A 1,072-nucleotide genomic window follows, 5' to 3' on the forward strand; every position below is an offset into this window, starting at 1 on the left:
GGGGGGGGGGAGAACGCTCCCTCCCCGCCCCCACCTTTACCCCGCGGCTGCTCATGCCCCCCCAGAGAGAGAGTCACGGCGCCACAGCCAGGTGGCAGGGAAAACAGGCAGAGAGGTTTTTACTTTCACTGGATCTCTACTCCTCACATTTACTTTTGAGTGCATTCTGCACATGGAGATTTCTAAATTAATAATAAGGAACAAAAATGCATTAGTTTGGGGGGGTTGTTGTTGGGTTTCCTTTGTTTTGCTGATGACGGTGTACCCGGGAAAAATCTGTAAAACTGAAGCAACCTGGAAATTAACATATGAACAGTAAAGGAGAAAAACCAGTTTGGGTACTTTGAAGCTAGAAAAGTGAAGCAACCTGGAAATTAGCATATGAACAGTAAAGGAGAAAAACCGGTTTGGGTACTTTGAAGCTAGACCGTAAAGAAAATAAAAAAAGTTGAGGGAACAGGGTTGGGGGGTGGGTCGGCCGCGTGGCTGGAGGCAGACGGTCTCTCGGTGGTCTCTCGGTGTGCAGAGCGGAGTCGAGTGATCCGGGCGGCGGCGCGGGGGCCGAGAAACGGCGGGCGGGACGCGGCTCTGGGCACGGAGCAGACAGCACAGCCCACCTCACATTCCGGGAGCGGCAGCCTCCGCGTCCTCTTCCTGCGGCAGGGGCGCGGCAGCAGCAGCGGCCGTGGCAGCGCTCCCCGCATTTCCTGTGGTTAGGGGCGAAGAGAAGTCCCTGCGTCGGGGCGGGGGCCTTCCAGCGGTGGCGTCTGACGCTGTTTCGGCGGTATTCGCTCGACTTTCTCCATCCAGCGGCGGCAGAGACGTGGCGGGCAGTTTGAAAATGCTGCTTTTCTGTGCTGGGGACACGTGCTTCGCGTGCAGTTTATGTTGCTATGTCGCCGCTACACAGATTGCCTGCAGCTCCGTCGGCCCTCCACCCCCCTGGGCTACAGAGTCGGCGTGGCACAGTTCAATTGCCGCGCGCCCAGCAGAGGCGGCACCGCTGTTCAAAAACGTCTCTCCTCCCCGGTAACGCAGAGACAGGATTAGTCAATGGTGGAGGGGGAGCGAG

The 1,072-nt window shown here is 57.6% G+C and overlaps 1 protein-coding gene across 1 annotated transcript in view; it reads right to left on the minus strand.

Annotated features, from left to right (window-relative positions):
- Nucleotides 1-704, minus strand: part of LOC114069081 (UNC119-binding protein C5orf30 homolog) — a 26,600-nt gene extending 25,896 nt beyond the window's left edge. The window contains 1 exon segment of the mRNA XM_027905624.1: nucleotides 623-704. Within this exon segment, the coding sequence (XP_027761425.1) occupies nucleotides 623-704 (82 nt within the window).
- Between the last annotated feature and the right edge of the window lie 368 nt (nucleotides 705-1,072).

Source organism: Empidonax traillii, unplaced genomic scaffold (genome assembly GCF_003031625.1).
Source record: "Empidonax traillii isolate 1590-97213 ecotype Southwest subspecies unplaced genomic scaffold, ASM303162v1 scaffold1182:size160497, whole genome shotgun sequence".
Classification (NCBI taxonomy): Eukaryota; Metazoa; Chordata; class Aves; order Passeriformes; family Tyrannidae; genus Empidonax; species Empidonax traillii.